The sequence below is a fragment of the Mesoplodon densirostris genome, chromosome 5, assembly GCF_025265405.1.
Source record: "Mesoplodon densirostris isolate mMesDen1 chromosome 5, mMesDen1 primary haplotype, whole genome shotgun sequence".
NCBI classification, from domain to species: Eukaryota; Metazoa; Chordata; class Mammalia; order Artiodactyla; family Ziphiidae; genus Mesoplodon; species Mesoplodon densirostris.
Window position 1 is genome coordinate 106722537 of NC_082665.1, and position 17410 is coordinate 106739946.

The 17410-nt window shown below is 50.5% G+C and overlaps 1 protein-coding gene across 1 annotated transcript; it reads right to left on the reverse strand.

Moving 5' to 3' along the window:
• Positions 1-7715: 7715 nt before the first annotated feature.
• LOC132490509 (transmembrane epididymal protein 1A-like) lies at positions 7716-8599 on the reverse strand. Its single transcript, XM_060098840.1, is given in 2 exon segments — positions 7716-8410; positions 8413-8599. Coding segments are annotated over 2 exon segments (882 nt in total).
• Positions 8600-17410: the final 8811 nt, after the last annotated feature.

Genomic DNA, 17410 nt, shown 5'->3' on the forward strand with positions numbered 1-17410 from the left:
CTAGCTTTTCTGTCTTTTTCCTGCTATAGTGCCCTCTGTCTTGCCTCTTCCATGCTCTGAGAATTTCTCCAGCCTCCTTGGGAGTCAGAATGAACCCTATGCCACAATAAGGTGCTTAAAATTACAAACAGAACTTGAACATTTGCTCAACATTTAGAATTAATTATCATGGACTAATTTTTTTTTCTGCTAGGTAATGGTTTGTAATCTCTTTTGGGTCACGGATTCTTCTGAGAATCAGACCAAAATATCAGGAGCGGGGAAGGATAGGTATACATACAAAAGAGGGATGCACAGGTCCAACTCTGGCAAATGCTATGGGACAGAGGTGTGCAATGCAGGAATACAGAGAGGGATTTTTTTCCTTTCAATTGTTCTATTCAAAATATGAGTGGCAGGGGCTGCCACATGCTGTCTGGAGATGCTAGAAAACAGAGTAGAGGCCTGTGGATCAAAGCCCTTTGGAAGTGCTCCCTGCCCTAGACTTTTTGTTATGGGAGCTAGTAAATCCTTTCCTTTGAAGCAGTGTGGTTTGAGCTTTCTAACCAGCAGCTGAAATCACCCTAAAGGGTACGAGGGGTGTCACAGAGCAGAGTGGGCTTCCTTCCTCTGAGAGAGCCAGGGGAAGGGCTGGGGAGATTTTTGGAAAGCAAGAAGGGCATTGATGGGGAAGGGCCTCAGGTCCCAGCGGTGGCTGCAGGAGTGAAGGACACGGTGGGTGTGGGGCCCGGAGGTCAGGAGGAGGTTGGACGCCTCCCTCCTGCCCCTCCCCCAGAGAGCCCTGTCCTGCCCCCTCACCCCACAGAGGAGCCCCTCCATCCTGAGGATGCAGGCTCTCTGTTGGAACAGGAAGCCACAGGACCTTCCGAGGAACGAGAGCAGCTGGAGATGGCTCACGGCTGCTCCTCCCAGGCAGCCATGTCCCAGCGCATGGAGATACTCCAGCTTCTCCTTTTCTGGTTTGACAGGATGACTCTGCAAGGGAGGCTCTCATTTTTTTTTTTTTTGAAATATTGGCTATATTCCCTGTGTTGTACAATATATCCTTGTAGCTTACTTATTTATTTGTTTATTTATTTATTTATTTTTGTGGTACGCGGGCCTCTCACTGCTGTGGCCCCCCCCGCTGCAGAGCACAGGCTCCGGACGCGCAGGCTCAGTGGCCATGGCTCACGGGCCCAGCCGCTCCGCGGCATGTGGGATCCTCCCAGACCGGGGCACGAACCCTCGTCCCCTGCATTGGCAGCATCGGCAGGCGAACTCTCAACCACTGCGCCACCAGGGAAGCCCGGGAGGCTCTCATTCTGCAGTACAGGAGAGAACCCTCTAAGTGGGTCATTGCTAAAGGGGTGGTGGAGGACCAACCCTACTCTCTCGTCGTGGCCATTTGACTCTCCTAGCCGATGTCCACTGCTCTCCTCCTGCTTCTCTCTGGAGGTGGGGAAGTCCCAGTGTCCTGGGCACATGCAGTCTGCCCTCTCCTTGCCCACGATCATCTCCCTAAAACACATCAGGATGCCATTTCTTGGCCTCCAAATCTTTGGTGTTTCCCCATAACCTAACCCTCTCTCCATGCTCTGGCCCTATTTTTCCAATCTCAATCACTCCTCCAAAGAAATCACACATTTCTTTGGAGCCTCTGTTAAGAGCTAGGCACTGTGTTGAAGATGTAAAGATGAGCTGATAGCTCGCAGCCTGGCAGTGGGGCACTGGGGCATCGTTGAAGCACATGGTACAATAGTTCCAGCATCAAGGGTTGTTCTGGAGCCCCACGGCCCTAAGAAGGGAGAGTGGACTGGGTACAAAATGATCCAAAAAATGTTTTCAGGGGAAGAATTGGGGGAGGGCATCCTGGACAGGGGGACTAGCACGTGCAAAGGCCCAGAAACAAGTTTGTGGTATGTTTGGGTAGAGGCAGGTGGTTTTGTCATCTAGACTCTGGAGAAGGAGGGGGTGACATGGAGGGGAAAGGCAGCCCGTGAAGTGCTTTGTACAGGCACTCTCTGCTCAGGCAGCGGGCAGGTGGAACCACACCGACATTCTGCAAAGCTGGCTCCGGGGCCTGTGTTGGACTCATGCGGGTGGGAACACTGTGGTGGCCCAGGGGGACCATTGAGGCGACTTGCGCTGTCCACACAGATGGTGACAAGGGCATAGGCTCTGTCAGCAGTGGGGGAGCTAGAGAGACGTTTCCCACTCTGGCAGGTGAAGGCTGGTGGGGCAGAAGGGGTGTGGCTGGCGTTTCTGGTCGGGTGATGGGGATCAGAAACGTGAGCTAAGGAGCAGGGCGGGGCAGCTTGCTGGAGCCTCATCCTCCGTCCTACTCCCAGGTCCCCGATCCCACCCAGCGTACTTTCCCAGCCCTGCAGACGGGTCTTCTGTCTCTAAACACACCTTGTCTTGTCAAGCCTTTGCTAATGGTGTTCTTTCTGCCTGACACGCCCTCACTGCTCACCTTTCTTCACCTGGTCAATAATAATCATGGTTCATAATATAAAAATAATTAGAACCACTTTTTTTTTTGGGTGGGGGGCTGCATTGGGTCATTGTGGCGCACAGTCTTCTCTCTAGTTGCAGTGTGAGGGTTTTCTCTCTCTAGTTGTGTCACACAGGCTCCAGAGTGCGTGGGCTCTGTAGTTTGCAGCAGGCGGGCTCTAGGCTCGCGAGCTCAGTAGTTGTGGCACGCGGGCTTAGTTGCCCAGCGGCATGTGGGACCTTAGTTCCCCGACCAGGGATCGAACCCACATCCCCTGCATTGGAAGGCAGATTCTTTACCACTGGACCACCAGGGAAGTCCCTTAGAACCACTTTTTTGAGCCCTCACCTTGAGTCTAGATCTGATGCTGACCTCTCTGTCCTTAACCTGTAAATGCTCACAACAAGCCTATGAGATAGGCATCATTACTGAAGCTGTAAGATGAAACTGAAGCCTAGAAGTGGTTAGGTTGCACCCAGACAGTAAGTGGCAGAGCCAAGATTCAACTTCATGCTCTTAAAAACTATGCTAGAGGGACTCTGAGGCTCAGCTCCCATAACACCTTCTACACGGAACCATCCCTGTTGCCTGCACCCAGCCTCTTCTCCACAAAGCAGGATTTCCGTGTCACCTCTTTGGGGCTCCCAAGCTCTTTGTTGATGACCCTGGGCTCTGACCTTAAGCAACTGTGAAACTGTGGAATGCTAGGACCAATTCCTACTAGTCCCCAGTGGCTCAGAAAGGGCAAGTGATTTTCTTATTGACACACAGCTAGAAAGTAGCAAGACTTTGTAGGAGAATGAGCAAAGACTGCTCAAAGTACTGGACCATTTGGACCGTGGTGAAATAGGCAGGACATGAGCATAGATCCTGAGAAGGTCCCAGCACCTCTGACCAGCCACTTCCACCCTTCACAGATAAGCAAACCCTTCTTAGGGTTTAGTAGACATGCTCGAAGGTTTTTGAAGAGCAACGTTGCTTATAAAACCTTCTAATGACCCGATTGGGTAGGGTGAGGGGTGAGTGTGAGGGGTCCAGAATGATGGTCTCCTAAGGCAAAGAAGCAGGAAGGAGGAAGCTCAGACCCAGAGGGAAGCGGTAGGGGTGGAGAAGGCCGGAGAGGGAGGGAACCACAATAGCCAATAACATCCCCATTTCTTCCTAAGACAAAGGCGTCTCTCCCGTAGGAGCCTTAGAGAGAAGTCTGGGGCTGCCCAGTCTCTGGGGTAGAGGGACTATCAACTCTGGCTCTGGGGACACACATTGTTGTCTCTCTCTGGCTCCTGCCTGACCCCCCTGGGGATTTGTACCCTCCCTCACCTCTAGCTCTGAAACAAATACTTCCTCAGCCCTGCTGGCAACTCAGCTCCCCTTGAGTCTGACACAAGGTGGCCCATCTTCCTGAGACTTGACTTCTGGGCGTCTGGGACGTATTACTTGGGTCCAGCTCTCTCAGTGACATGTTGGATGGAGGGCCCAGGGTGACGGAGACCGAGCGGCACCTGGCAGCCAGCTAGGGGAGCCGGGAACCTGGGTTTCTATGAAGGCCTTTTCCTGCACAGAGGTACTTTCCCTCTCAAGACCCTGACCACCATGGGGTAATGTTTACGAGAGAGAATTAAGAGAAGAAAAGCAGGATTCAATAATGTGACTACTATTGTGAGTTTAGCAATCGACACAGAAGGAGAGAAATGCACCGACACACCCAGAAGGATTATCCTGGGTAGTACTATTGTGGGAGATTTGTCTTCTCTCTACTTTTCCATATGTTCCAGGTTTTCTACAGTGAACAAATATTACTTTTTTAAGGAAAAAATGTTGATTTTAGAAAATGTTCATCTGAAAACTTGTAAACAATAATAAAAATGTTAACATATATTTAAAAGATGGGAAGGAAAAAACCTCTCCAAGTTCACTTTGCTTCATTGTGGGTAGAATGTCACCTGACTCTCCAAATATGAAGTCTGCACTCGCCCCCGCCCCCAGTCTCCCTGTTCCCCTTCCCCTGTTTACTCTTCTTCATGCTGTTTATTACGACCTGATATATCTTATGCCTATTGAATTGTCTCTTTTCTGCCTTCCCCGCTAGCATGGACGTGACACAAGAACAAGGGCTCTGTCAGTTCTGTTCATCTCCGCAGCCCAGAGCAGACCTGGCATTAAAAAGGTCTGAGCCCAGTACGTGTTTGTTGACTGAACGAATGGTCAGCCTGTGAGTGATTTTAATTTTCTTCTTCATACATTCCTGAGATTTCAGCTGTTTTCCGATGAACTTTTATTACTTTTGTGAGCAGAAGAAAAATGAATCAATATTATTTTTTCCTCCATGGAAATAGCACAATGGAGTGACATCTCAATTATGATATTTGGGAGTGAGCTTCTTTTATAATGAAGCTGGCATTCTTTCAAGCCTCAAAAACACATGAGAAATCCGCTGGTGTGAGTCATATGTCTGCCTGGCCAGATCCCTGCTGAGCTGGGTGAGAGCACAGATGTGTAGAGAAAGCTGCTCCTTGTCCGCAGGGCCACCAAAGATACACAGGGCCAACTGTGCGAATTCGCTCCCCACAAGGCTAGCTGGAAGCCTGTGCTCTGTGTGTCTTTCCCTCTTTCCCCATCTGCTCACCTTTGGATCTTTGGTCAGTAGGTGCAGAGACACGTTTGCCAACAGGGTTCCTGAAATTAGATCTAGTCCACCTGAATTAGATCTCCTGAATTAGGCGCTTGCCCTCTCCTCAGTGGGGTCCCTGCTCCCCTGGGAGGATAAGGTGGGGCTCGTCTGGTTCCAGCTGTTGAAGCTTCTGGGGAAGAATGAGGCACCTTTTGTCCTCCAGCATCTGGAGCCTGCCCCTCCAGGATGGGTCTGCCAGCCCCTTTCTTCTCCCCGTTCCTTCCCTTGCTCCCCTTCTCTCTCTAACTTAACCATTTGCCACACAGCTCCCAGAACCTGTTTTCTATGCTCAGGAACGTGGCTGCTTCTTCTTCTTCTTTTAAAATCTATTTACTTAATTTACTTATTTTTGGCTGCCTTGGGTCTTCGTTACTGTGAGCAAGCTTTCTCTAGTTGTGGCGAGCAGGGGCTACTCTTCGTTGTGGTGCGTGGGCTTCTCACTGCGGTGGCTTCCCTTGTTGAGGAGCATGGGCTCTAGGCGTGCAGGCTCAGTAGTTGTGGCGCACGGCCTTTTGGCCTTAGTTGCTCCGCAGCATGTGGGATCTTCCCGGATCAGGGCTCGAACCCGTGTCCCCTGCATTGGCAGGCAGATTCTTAACCACTGTGCCACCAGGGAAGCCCCCTTCTTCTTGTTCTTCTTCCCTGCCCACCACCAGTTTTAAGAACTGAAACAGTCTCAGTAACCTACCTCTCCCTCTGTGTTCTCACCATCTTCCACGTTTCTTTAGCGGCCTTGCTGCTGGAACTCCTCACAGATCCCTTTCTCTCTAAGCTCAGGCCTCCGCTAAGTGCCTTGGTCCCCCTTCCCCTCTCCAGAATCTGCTGCCAGTTATGCCAGCCCTACCCCCTTTCCCCTCAAGGCAGAAGGGAATAGAGTCACTTTTGTTTTTAAACAAGTTCTCCATCCTCCTATAATCAACATAGAAAACAGAAACAAAAAGAACCGAAAAATGAAGGCATCTGAAATCCTCAGAATACAAATGTGGAGGAGATCCACTATGATGGACTCTTTTCTTTCTCTCTTTCTCTTACATTCAACTCTCTAGCCTTAGGCACAAATGCACACAGCCTTCCCCCGCACCTCCCGCAAGAGACCCAACTCTGTTCCTACTCCCATCCACAGCTTTAAATGGATCTTGGGTGTGCAGGCTGGATTAATTATGACCTTGGATCATGACAAACTCTCATTGTTGGTCCATGATTGGTCTTTCATTTTATTTACTTATTGATATGCCCATGAACCTGCTACTAGTTTTAAGAACTAAAACATTTTCAGTAACCTACATCTACCTCTGTGTTCCCACCATATTTTATTCTGTTGCCCCCTTCACTCCCCCACCCCTGTGGGGTTCATCTTCTTGAATTTTGTGTTTATTATTACCATACTTTTATTTATTTATTTTAAGATTTTTTTTTTTTTGATGTGGACCATTTTTTTTTAAAGTCTTTACTGAATTTGTTACAGTATTGCTTCTCTTTTATGTTTTGGTCTTTTTTTTTTTTTTTTTTTTTGGCCCTGAGGCATGTGGGATCTTAGCTCCCCAACTAAGATGGTACCGAGCCCACAACCCCTGCATTGGAAGGCAAAGTCTTAACCACTGGACCACCAGGGAAGTCCCTATTATTATCATACTTTTAAAAGTAGCTGTATCCCAACTTTTGGGAAAGGTCAAGGATAGACAATCTACTTTTTTTTTTAATTTTAAAAAAATTTTTGTGGTACGCGGGCCTCTCACTGCTGTGGCCTCTCCCGTTGCCGAGCACAGGCTCTGGATGCGCAGGCTCAGCGGCCATGGCTCACGGGCCCAGCCGCTTCACGGCATGTGGGATCTTCCCGGATCGGGGCACGAACCCGCGTCCCCTGAATCAGCAGGTGGACTCTCAACCACTGCACCACCAGGGAAGCCCCGACAATCTACTTTTTAAGAAGAACAATAAGAAAGGGAGACTCGGGACTTCCCTGGTGGCTCAGTGGTTAAGACTCTGCGCTCCCAATGCAGGGGGCCTGGGTTTGATTCCTGGTCAGAGAACTAGATCCCACATGCATGCTGCAATTAAGAGTTCGCATGCCACAACTAAGGAGCTCACGTGCCGCGACTAAGGAACTGGTGAGCAGCAACTAAGACTCGGTGTAACCAAATACATAAATAAATTGTTTTTTAAAAAAGGGAGATTTTTCCTACCAGATATCAGTAATGCAATGGAGCTGGGAAGACTGGGTTATCCATCCAACTCATGTTCATCTCCTCCCATTTCCCCTTCCCATACCTCCTCCTGCATTCCAGAAGCAGCCAGAGGAGAAGCCCTGGAATCCCCTCAGAGAGGCCTAGAAACCATACTCACAGTGTAGGCTAGACAGACAGGAAGGCTGATAGATTGACAACATAGAAAAACCATCCCAGTAATAGCTGGCAGGTTTATTTGGGGACAAGGAACATGGCTCCTGAGATAGGAATTACACTGTGGATCCCAGGACACTGCAGTGTCGCTCACCTAGTGGGCACCCTCACAGAGCTCTTTATAGGAACAAGACAAAGCACAGCTGGGGACAGAAGGACAGTCTTTAGATTAGACGTCTCCATCCTGTAGCACGGCCTCTGCCCTGAGCGTCTCAAGCTCTCTGTTTCTGTCACCTGTGGGGCACGGCTGGTATCTGGCCCCTGGAAATCCCACCCAGGAGGGGTAGCGACAGTGCCAGAGGCTGCAGAGGCCATAGACAGTGGCCAGCACAGCAGCCCCTAAGCCCAGCTGCCAGCAGAACAAGGTAGTGAGAAAGGCGAGTTCCACGGGGCTGTCTGCCCACTAGGGCTGCCCAGAAAGTGGGGCATACAGTATCCAGGTCACCTGCAGCAACCAGGAGCCAGACACCAGCATCAGCCAGGCCTTGAGCACCCAGAGTGGGGGCTGGTCAGGGACCCAGACCTCGACCATGAGCACCAGAGCTAGCAGGAAGGCAGGCAGCATCAGCATGGTGTGCACTCGGACCTCCAGGGCGTTCTTGTGCTCGATGTGGGCCACCATTTCTAGCAGCCTCACAACCAGGGCCAAGGCTGTGGCCGCCCGCTCCAGCTTCATGCTCTGCTGAGCCAGCCACGCCTGGCTCGTGAGCTCCACCAGGGCACTGAGCAGGAAGAACCCAAAGACGGTGGCACGCTGCCACTCATGGTGATGCTGGAAAGGCCGCCGAGGATCCTCCCAGTCTATCAGGGGAAAACAGTTGGTTCCAGGTGGGAAGAACTCTCCCAAGATCAGCATCTCACCGGCGCCCATTTCACCATTCCATCTGCATGTACCCGCTGCCACCACCTCTGGCCTTGCTTGTCCCTTGCGGGGAGTGGGGGGAAGAGGAGCTCCTGGCTCCACGAGAGGGCCGGGGACACCATCGCTGTATAGTAGAGCCCACTGTGATAGATGAACAGCGCCAGAGCCAGGTGTCCCGAGAGAGTGCCCATGCCTCGGCCAGCAGCCCGCTCGGGAGTGGGGGGCTGGGGCTTGTAAGGGACTCTCCCCACCTCTCAACTGTCAGAAGAGGCCCTTCGGGCCCCTCCTCTGTTGCCCACGCAGGGGGAGGGCACAGGCCCCATGTGGGTCCGCGTCACTTTCAGGTAGCTGAGAGCTGGCCGGGCTCCTCCCTACTGGCAGGGCTCCAGAACAGGGCGGTATCGTTACAACACACACCACTCTGCTCCGTTCCTCAGCCCTGAGCCTTTGTCCCACTGTTAGAAGAACGCATATGAAGTACTTGGCGCCCTGGTAGTACAATAGGTGACACTTATTGTCATTTATTATTAGTCCAAGTGGAGCACCCCAGGTTTCACCAGCCAGTGAATACAAACCCAGGCTCACTACCATTGATGGCCACGTTCTCCACTCTTACCCGCGCCCCCGTGTGCTTGCCCTTCCCCAGGTCTTTCAGTGGCTATAAGGGAAGAGCTGTGGCTGAGGTTCGGGATGTTGCTTTCCGTTGCACCACCTGCACTGGCGCTGCTTCTGAGCCTTGATTCTGCAGCTGCAGGCCCTGACAGCTCCGGCTGGGCTGCCCTGCCAGGGCACAGCAGTGGTGACAGAGCCACGGACACTCAGCTCCTCCTGCCCTGAGACGCCACGACCTGTCTTTCTGCACCATCCCCTGCCCTCTGTCCTGGTCACCGGGTCTTGGCTGTGCCTTCTTGCTCCTTCCCTGGACACTCCCCTACCCCTACTCAGAGCAAGGCCCTGCCTGGAACAAACACTGTCTTTGGGTTCTTGACATGTAGCAAAGGAGAACTACAAGTGTGTAAAACCTCACAATAGGGGTGGAGAGGACAATGCCGAGGCCAGTAGAGATTGGGGCAAATGGGGGAATGAAGGAGGAGGTGGCATTTGAATCGTGTCTTGATGGTTTAGACATTGCAAGTGGAGGGCCCTGGGGTGGGAAATACAAGAGGAAAGTGTAGGCTCAGGGGCTGAAGCAGGGAGATGGGGGGCGGGGCAGAAGGGGAGAATAGACTGGCAGGTCTGGGCAGCCAGGGGTGGGTGGGGGGTTGGGGGGGCTTAACTATTGGACCACCCATTTCTATGGGACAAAGAGTCCCAGAGCTTGGGACTGAGAGGTGACCTGGGCAGGGGCGGTGAGCTGCCCACTGGGAAATGCTTGGTAGCCTCTGCTGGAGTGTCTTCCTGTATTGTCTCCTGTACATGTGCATCAGGTAGACAGGAGGATAAGTGATGTCCAGTGGTGTGAGGGACCTGGGCTGGGGAGAAGAGACCAGAGGTCAAGGGAAAGAGGAGATTGGGGGAGAAAGAGAAAGCACGTGGATCGGTCTCTTTTGGGGGCAGGGGAACAGCTAACTGGATGCCCAAGCCAGAAACCAAGGCATCGTCCTGGTCTCCTCCCTTCATCCAGCCCCACAGTCAGTCCCTTACCACGTCCAGCCAGTTCCTCCTCCTGCAGAGGTAGACCTTCCTTTTCCTCTGACCACCCCGCCTCGGCTCTCTGCTGGCCCATGTCCTCTCTACCTCCTGGTTTCTCTTTTCCATACGGCTGCCAGAATACAAATATTCACACCTGATCGTGTCATTTTCCCGATGAACATTCTTCAGGTGTCTTGTGTCGGCTGTAGGCTGGAGTTCTGTGGCCAGGCAAACAAGGTCCTGTGTGACCTGTCCCCTTTGATCACTCATGCCTGCGTTCCCCCACCTGCCAATATTATGCTTCAGCTTCTCTGGATTCTCTGTATTTTTCTAGAACATGCCCATGCTTTGCATTGCCTTGGTCTTTGATCATTTGGTTCCCTCTCTCTGCAGTATCCCCTCCCATCTTATCTTCGTGGTAAACTTCTACCCAACACCACTTTATTAACCAGAGAAGCAACTCTATGTTTTGACTGTACTCTGCACAGGCTCACACCAAAACAGTTCTCAGGCTGTCTTGTCATCATCTCTGCTGTGCTGGGAGATGCTCCTCTCAGATACCTCTTCCAGAAAGGACTCGCTGCCCAGCCGCCAAGCATTTGGTGAACTAACAACTTCAGTTGTAGTCTCCTTCAGGGTCAACCTCAGTTTTCCAGCTGAGGGCACATCCTTTCAGGGTGGCCTCCAACCTGCAACCCGACAAGGTGGTGTCATAAGGGCCCGGCCATTTCCCCCCAGCGCTGGATTCTCTAATGGGTGACATGTGCTCCGGAGCTCCCTGGTGGGCAGGCGGAGACCTCAGCAGGCCTGCATCATAGCTGGAGAATTCTCCCTACCCACTCCAGCTTTTGCCTTTTTCTTTTCCCAAGTCCTACTCGCCAATAAAACTTTTGGACTCCTAACTCCATCTCAGCATCTGTTTTCAGGAGTTGTCCAAGAGATTAGTCAGTAAGATGGAGTTTGGGGACTGATCACTCCATCACCCAGCTGGCAATGAGGACCACATCCCAGAACAGCCCCCAGCTCGGGCTGGTATTCCCACTGTTAAACATTTCACTGGTGGTGACTTGGGAAAGTGTGCAGGTAGAGAATAACGAACTAGCCAGCCTCTGTGATGATCAGGCATTTTGAAAGGTAGGCAGAGGCATTTGAAAGGTATGTGTGTGTATGTAATTGTACACACATGCCTTCACACACATGCGTGGATAGATGGGAATTAATAATTGGGTCGATAACCCACAGACACATAATGAAAAGCTGAGGGCAATTAACAAACAACTGAAAACAAGTGTGAGAGCCTGAGGGTTTCTTTGGCATCTTACAAAGAATCCTTCATCTCATACAGTGGGTGAAGAAAAAAGAGCTGGAGTTGAAGGTCAGGATTTAATAGACAGAGTGGCTGAGTGGTATAGTATAGCTCCAAAGATGGTTGAATCCTGACCCAAGGCAGGTCTGTGGGACCATGACACATTGGTTGGATACCCTGGAAGACACCGAATTCCTGAACTTCTGCCTCTAAGTGGTGTGGCAGGTGATATCACCAGTGAATCCTGCGATTATGCCTTGCTTCCTTTGCTGTAAGGGAATTCCCTGGTTGGATGTTGTATTGACTATATTTTCTCGTTTCCTGTATTCTTGATCCTCTGGCATTTGGGGCCTTGATGTTGGAGAGACTGCCCCTCCCAGGGCTCACAAATTTCTAGAGATAGCAAACAACTTCCCTGCAAGTATGCCTTTGATATACGAACCAACCAATCCAGAGCTCATCTCCAACTAGCTCCTTTATCAAACTTTCACATACCTTGTTCCAAATCACCCCAGGGCGAGGTACTAATTATCAACTAGGGTCCACCTCTATAGCCCAGAGCCCAAGGAAGCCATTCAAACTATGCAATCCTAAACGGACTCAGAGTACCGCCCTGCCTTGCCCATTCCTTCTCACAAGAACCCTATTAAAGGCTCAAGCTATGCTCTGCCCCTCTTCTGCACCCTGAACAACACTGGTCCTTCCCTAGGTGGTCCTGTGTGGCACGGCATGGAAGCCCCGTTTCTAGAAATCTGTGAGTATAAATTTCTTCCTTCATGACAATCATTTTCACATCTGCATGTCTCACCATACACAATGAAAACAAATCTTGGGTACAGTTTTAGAACAGATGCGTGTTGTACGGGATTCAGCATCTGTGAATCAGGCATTCCATAACCACTAGTGCTGGCTGAGGCCTTATGGGCATGAAAGGCAAACCTACACCTAGACTAGATGTCTATCCCTGTGAAAATGAACTGTTGACCTTTGAGGATAGAAGGGACCCGATGTAGTCAACCTGCTACCATGTGGCTGGTTGGTCTCCTCATGGAATAGCACACACGGGGCTTAGCACTGGTCCGTGTTGCTGGCCAGTTGGACATTCAGAAGCAGCAGCAGCTAGATTGTCCTTGTTAAGTGTGAATCCATGCTGTTGGGCCCTTGCATAGCCTCTGTCTCTGCCATCATTGTTACTTTGTTCACGTGTCCATCGTGCTGGCAATGGGGTGGCCACCGATAAAAGCTGCCTGGGTCATTTTGTTTGCATGGTGCCTCTTCCATGGTGGATGCTTTCTTGGACCAATCCGGGTACCAAATGTTACAGGTTGGGCTCTCCAGGAAGCAGTTGTTGAGACAGAGTTAGGTGCAGGGGTTTCACTGGAGGGTAACAGCTTTGACAGGAGAGAGGGCAGTATTGAGCGGGGGGCGGGGGGCGTCAGATGGAAATGCAAATATGATAAACTGCCACCCAGTGGGGCAGCTCCAGAGCAAAGACTGGTACAAAGCTAGGCCCTGTGCCGCCACCTTGCTCAGTTATGGGCTGGGGCCCATGCTGATGAAATGAACAGCTGGAGATGGTCAGCAATCACACTCCTCCCAGCTGGTCAGCACGTCTTGTCTTTTTTTTTTTTTTTTTTTTTTTTTAATTTATTTATTTATTTTTTTTATCCTTTCTTTAGCACGTCTTTTCTTGAAGGAGGATGTGGATGGTGCATTTCCTTGTTTCCAGGAGCTCAGACTCCTCAAAAACCAGGGCTTGGGTCATACCACAGGTAAACCACTGAGACCGCAGAGGTGGTAGCTGAGGGCAAGAGGAATTTAGAATGCATGGTAGAGGAGGGAGGCGCTGGGTACAAGCTGTGGTCCCAAGACCACCTGCAGTTAATGGGGTCTGTATTTCATCCCCCTAACTTCCCTCTTGTAGAATTTCCTGAAAGAAGACAGGCCCCCAGAGTCTGCCCCATGTATGTGGAAAAGCAGGTCCACGCAGCACAAGGCATGCACTGTGGTAGGCACAGAGCTGCACTGCCTGCTTCTCTCCTTCAAGAAGCTTCGAGGATTGAGGTGAGCTTACAGCCTCAGCATCTGGGTCCACATTCAAGGTCAGTTTCAACTTTTGAGCTGAGCCCAGCCAATGTGAGCATGACCATGGCATAGGACCTGGCTATTTCTGCCCAGTGAGGGACTCTGAACAGGAAACCTCGGACATCTTTGTTCCAGAGCTCCCGTGGGGCTGGTGGAAACTGACATGCCTGCGTCACGATGGCTGTCCATCCCGTCCTTCTTCCTCCCCCTTCTTTCATTGCGTTCACCCTGGTGGACCTTGGTTCCTCCCAGCTCAGTCAGCCTCTGCTTCTCAGAGAACTCCAATGGCACAGTCTGCGTGGCATTCTCCCCTCTGATCTCTGAGGGCTCCTGGGATTGTGGTCTGACTGAAGGACCAGCTGAGCACCCAGTCGTCTGTCAGGACTGTGCTTCATGCCCGTGGCAGGGGCTCTGGGATTCTGCGTGTGTTCTCAGAGAGTGTGTGACCTGGGGGCCACTTGGGGTGGAACTAGTTAAATAAGGCAGCCAGAGGGTACTTTTGTGAGATTGTGATTCTCAGGGACAGCTTTAGGCTAGAGGAGGTTGGCCACCAGGTGGGGCCTCTGCAGTGTGGACTCCATCTGGGCCTGGTGCCCTCCCCACCAGACTTTCCCCTGCTCTCCTGAGCATCGGGTGAGGAAAGAGAGGTTCTGGATTAGGTGCCAAGGACTGGGATAGGAAGAGGCCAGGAGAGCCCCAGCACCTCCCAAACAGGAGCTGTGGTCCAGAGAGCAGCTGGTGCCACAGAGGGACCGACAGCAGGGGACAGCATTTCATAGAGTGCTGGGGGCAGGGGGACCCTCTGTGGTCTGGCTGATGAGAACTTTCTAAATAAGTTTTTTTATTGTGGTATAATTGATATGTAAAATTATATTAGTTTCAGGTGTACAACATAATGATTCAATATCTGTATATATTGCAGAATGATCGCCAGAATAAGTCTAGGTAACATCCATCACCACACAGAGTTACAAAAATTGTTTTCTTGTGATGAGAACTTTGAAGATCTACTCTCTCAGCAGCTTTCAAATATGCAAGACAGTGTTATTAACTATAGTCACCATGCTGTACATTACATCCCAGGGCTTATTTTATATCAGAGGTCTTTATGGCTACAGAGTGGGGTTCCCGGAGGGAGAAGAGAGCAAGGAATCAAACTGCCTCTTTCAGCCTCTCCAGGCAAAGCACAGATACACCATGAGGGACTGGGGGTCCCTACCAATAGCCACACCCCGGCCACCCTATGTAATTATTGTCATCGTATGTTCTATTAGGGGAAATCACGTGAAACTGCCATTTTTGTAGGTCAAAAACCAGTGAAATACTGGCAGTTTTACTTGGTCCAATTTAACATAGAGAGTTGAATTGAAGTTAGGGGTATATATATTTATTCCCAGAGTAGGTATCTATTTATGGACCTTCCCGTAACCACTATTCCTGGAGCCTCCTACTGGTCAGGCATCAAACAGAAGTCTTTCTGTGCATTCTCTGATTCTGTACTCACAGCAGCCCAAAGAGGTTGTACAATTATTATCCCTGTTTTTCAGATGAAGAAAGAGAGGCACAATCAAGTAGCATGCCTAGGGACAGAAGTGGGAGGTAGACCTACATCTGTCTGACCTGTAAACCCATGTTCCTGACCCCCGCACAGACTGCCCTGTCAAAGTTCTCTGCAGCCTCCAGGGGGTGAAGTGGGATTGGGGACTGGACGTTTGAGTGGAAGAACTATTCAGAGAGCTCTACACCAAGTGGCCCCTGTGCAACCATTAGGGTCAGATATGTATAGACTATGTGTGGTTGAAAGCTTAAAAAGTTTGTGGGACCCTCTTTTGGAAAAATAATACCAAAAATATCTTACTTTTGTAGATTTTGCCTAAACATGTGTCCATATGAACTTTTTTTTTTTTTTTTTTTTTTTGCGGTACGCGGGCCTCTCACTGCTGCGGCCTCTCCCGTTGCGGAGCACAGGGTCCGGACGCGCAGGCTCAGCGGCCATGGCTCACGGGCCCAGCCGCTCCGCGGTATGTGGGATCTTCCTGGACCGGGGCATGAACCCGTGTCCCCTGCATCGGCAGGCGGATTCTCAACCACTGCGCCACCAGGGAAGCCCCATATGAACATTTTGCTAAGACCTCTCCCCTGGCCTTAGAAGGAACTTGTGCAAGGGAAGAGTGCTGTTGCTAAGCTTCGTTATCAAGGTTCTGATGCCCAGAGGGGTGCGACGGGAAGCAGCTGCCCTCACAGAACAGGCCTGGGCGGGCAGGGGCTCTGTCTGGCACAGACAAGGAAAGTCCAGCACACCTGTAAGATCCACCCAGGACCCAGGGAGATTGTATAAATGGAGATCCAGGTGGCCTGTGTCTTTTACACGGGCCAGACTCTGAAAAGGGAGTCCAGCGTCTGCGGGGTAGGGGTGGGGTGGAATGGGCTGGGGGATATGTGTGGAAAGCCCTACACTGTGTTGGCATTTCTTAGGCTGAGAGCACTGCAGCTCCCACTTGTGGCCACTAGGGGGAGATGCTCCTCTGGGAACTGTTTGCGAAGAGCCTCGCTCTCCCAGTCCCCCTTCCAAGGCACTCAGAGTCCCTGGGCCACTCACACTGTCATCATCAGGCCCAGTTCTTCTGATGAGGCCTCGTCTGCATCCTGTGGCCTCCTGTTTCAAGGAACAACTCACAGGGGGAGGGGCTACAAAGATGGAAGGAACGTATGGATTCTCCCTGGATGATGTGAAGGAGGAACATTTTCTTCCCTAAGGAGCCCCTGACCTTTTACAAAATTCCATAAGTTAAAACTTAGCTAAATGTTTAAATTAGAAAAATAGAAAATTCAATCTGTGTTTAACTCAAGTTTAAGAATAGGAAACTTTAAACTATTGTGTAGGTACATCTGGATTCTGTGCTGTAATTTGGGGAGGAAGATGTCCAGGCTCCCAGGAGGGCCATGTGCTGCATGGGGTCTGTCTCCTCACAGCTGTGAGCTCCTGGAAACCACTAATGGTCTTTGTTCACTTGATAGCCCCTGACTCAGCACACTAGGTCTTGATCAGTGTTTCCAGGATGAACAAGGGATCAGAGAAAGAAGGGGACAGAAAATGGGAGGGAAGGAAACGATGAGATAAGGACAGAGAGACAGAGACTGACTATAGCTTATTCAAAAGATCTTTGTGGGCTTCCCTGGTGGCACAGTGGTTGAGAGTCCGCCTGCCGATGCAGGGGACACGGGTTCATGCCCCGGTCAGGGAAGATCCCACATACCACAGAGCGGCTGGGCCCGCGAGCCATGGCCGCTGAGCCTGCGCGTCTGGAGCCTGTGCCCCGCAATGGGAGAGGCCACAACAGTGAGAGGCCCGCGTATCGGGAAAAAAAAGAACTTTGTATATATTTTGCAGAACTTTAGAAATAAAGAAGAGACAGGGATATAAAGGTGAATAAGTTGGTATTCCTGCTCTCTGGTGATTCAGTTTCTTATGAAAAAGAAAGATATGCCAGTAACAGTGGTGTTGGGCAAAGTATAGGGGCCTTCCCCAGGGAGACCTCTTGGTATGAGGTGCACTCTGTCAGTGGCTGTGAGCATCAAGCTATCTGGTCAAAATGTTCAGAACCTTGCTTGACATTTGGTTCTTTGTAGGTGACATGTCAGTGTGTTTGTTTATATCTTTGGAATCTTTTAACCATCTCTGTACCCCCAGCATCTTGAACTTCCACAAAAATGATGTAAGTATACCTCAATGGAGTTATTTTTCATTCATTGTTCTGGGATCTTGGATAGAAGTCAAATGTTCTTCAGCTCTAGGAAATTTTCTTGTTTTATTTTTTGAAAATATTACCCCCGCCCATGTTTCTATTTCCAGTTTCTAGGTTGGAATCCTGGACTGATCCTCAATAGCTCTTATCTTTTCTCTCACACTTCCTATTTTGTTGTTTTTTACATCTATTTTCTGATCTACTGGTCCTTCTATTGGAATTTTTTTTAATGA